General features: G+C 39.2%; 1 protein-coding gene across 5 annotated transcripts in view; it reads right to left on the bottom strand.

Moving 5' to 3' along the window:
• The window catches only part of LOC110064217 (rho guanine nucleotide exchange factor 28-like), a 32,897-nt gene that overhangs the window by 7,774 nt on the left and 22,693 nt on the right, over window positions 1-2,430 (bottom strand). For all 5 annotated transcript variants that reach the window (XM_020771225.2, XM_020771226.2, XM_020771227.2 and 2 more), the window contains 6 exons: window positions 2,261-2,340; window positions 2,071-2,154; window positions 1,584-1,625; window positions 967-1,084; window positions 131-180; window positions 2-52 (listed from right to left, as the gene is read on the bottom strand). In XM_020771225.2, the coding sequence (XP_020626884.2) occupies window positions 2-52; window positions 131-180; window positions 967-1,084; window positions 1,584-1,625; window positions 2,071-2,154; window positions 2,261-2,340 (425 nt within the window). The remainder of the gene's footprint in view (window position 1; window positions 53-130; window positions 181-966; window positions 1,085-1,583; window positions 1,626-2,070; window positions 2,155-2,260; window positions 2,341-2,430) is intronic.

Genomic DNA, 2,430 nt, shown 5'->3' with positions numbered 1-2,430 from the left:
CCTTCTGTTTTTCGTTATCTTTTATCGTCTGATCGACACTTTGTAATATTTCCTGTCAACAACAAAACGAAACCGATCAACTTCCAGCACTTGTTCCCAGTTGGCTGGTAAATCACAAAACCTTCCTTACCTTGACAAGGGTCATGGACTTCTTCAGTGAGCTGAAATCCGGTTTGGACTCTGAAAAGTTCAAACCATTTAATACCAAGTTGGAAAGAAAATTTATTCTGAGTGGGTGGGAAGCCCCAAAACACATGTATAACATGTAGTATTATAATAGCAAGCCGGTCTTGAAGTAAATCCGAGCGTTCTGATTGGTTCTTTCTTGGTCGGGCTTTGACATACGGACCGTTCCATCATAAGCCGTAATTTTGTTTCTTTTCGAATGTCATGTAATAAACTACTTACTAACCTATCTTGTTCCAGCCGTACTTAGGAATATTGGCCCACGGTCGTCTTTAAGCGGACCTCGCTGCGCTCGGTCTGTACTGCCACGTCTTTGGGTCAATATTCTCCAGTACGGCCCTCGCGCTCGGTTAGTAAGAGATTAGTTTTGGATCACCACGATTACAGTCCAGTTTATCACAGTGGTAACAAGAAAAGGCATTCGGTGCAATGCGATAAAACAGATTTGTCTATTACAAACAAATCGTGTGGCACCCGAGATTTCCCCTCATAAAGAATAACCAAAAAAGTCACTTCTCCAGTGATAACATTGCACTGATACATTTACTCTATCCAGGCCTGTTTAGAACACGAAATTGCGAAATGTAACCACAGTGAGCTTAAATGTCATTACGGTTAGCCTAAATAGCGCTCAAGTTAGCCTAAATATCACTGACTTGAAGGTGGTTAGCTCTCAATTGTTGTATGGGTTATGACTCATCCTTATCCCACATTGTTAAGTGCCATTTCGTCATTTCGTGTTTTAAACACCTCTACTCTATCCCGGATGTTATGACGTACCTCTGGTAGTTTTGACGATAGCTTCAATCAGTATTGGATACTTGGTGAGCCTCTGGGTGACAAGCGTAATGCACTCTGGGATGGACAGTCGTCGACAGAACTTGTTCATGTTACATTTCTAGGTGAAACAATAGTGGAAGAAATTGTAAAAACAGTGTGTTTTGTCAGCCTGAAAACGAGACGTTTTATGTCGTCCAGGAAAAGGTGGCTACCACTTTAAGTGTTCCTCAAGTACATATATGCCTAACACAAAACCAACAGTATCTCCTTAACGAATACAATTGAATATGTGAAAAATCGTATATCATGTCTTAATATCTCCTTAGATACTAAATATTAATTCCCTTTACTGATTAGCACTAGTCGAGAGAATTTCATTCTACATCAAAAAATGTCCTCCCTTCGTTTTCGTCACCTTTCTGTCTGGTATCGCAAAATGAAACAAAGCAAGTGGGTCTTAATGACGCAAAATGTTTTCTATCACGACTCTGCCTCTTCTCCCACTATAAAAATTGATGCCTTGGCACCATGGCACATGATTAACCACGCTCTCAAATTCAAAATATAAAACTGAGAATACACCTACACTATTTCCTTGAACTACTTCGTATACATACCTTAATAAAGTCCGCAAACTTCTTATCCGTTCTGAGTAATTTCTACACGGCAGAAAAAAATGACACTAGACATAAATTATGCAAATCAACATAAGAAATTCAGAAGAAATTTCACTTGAAATTTATTATTTTTTTTATTTCCTTTTCTCATAAAGTTACAAGATTTGCTTGCCCCTGCAACTAGTTCCAGAACTAATCGAGGAAGGGGCAAGAGTTTATATCAAGTGACTACTGAAGCCATTTTATACGCCGTGGTGATTGAAAGAAATTAAAAGAACTGTGTATCTAACAAATTTGTAAAGAAATTGGGTTATATTGCTACGTAAGATTGCAACTTTGCCTAAACAGTCAAGGCACCGGACCCTTTCCACACCTCAAAGCAGAAAAAACAACGGACATGACCTGTGATGGAAGCTTAGAGCGGACAAGACAAACATATCAAGCAAACAGAGCATCCTGAAAGCAACGAGCTACTGTAACTTGTTACCTTGTAAAGTTCCACACCGTCCATGTGATTGCTACAAAACTCGCCATACGCACTCTTCATCTTGTCACTGTTTTCTCCACTGAACTGAAATGTGAATTGGAAAAAACGCAATTAACAAACTAACGTTGCTTATTTTTTCACTTGTTGTTATCTACAGATTAAATTCGATCTCAGTTTTAGCATTCCTAACCTGTTGTTCCAGTACATCTCCAACACTGTTCACTACAGTGTCCTCCCCTTCGCTTGCTTTCAGACGGTCTAAGAAATCCCCTGAGAAATGAAACACAACACAAATTTAACAGGGTTCTTTACGTATCATCAAGCCACAGGGAAGACAAGCAAAGACAATTACGATATAAC

Source organism: Orbicella faveolata, unplaced genomic scaffold, assembly GCF_042242905.1.
Source record: "Orbicella faveolata isolate gen_17 unplaced genomic scaffold, um_ofav_v1 contig_36, whole genome shotgun sequence".
Taxonomy (NCBI): Eukaryota; Metazoa; Cnidaria; class Anthozoa; order Scleractinia; family Merulinidae; genus Orbicella; species Orbicella faveolata.
This window is presented reverse-complemented; position numbering and strand designations above follow the sequence as displayed.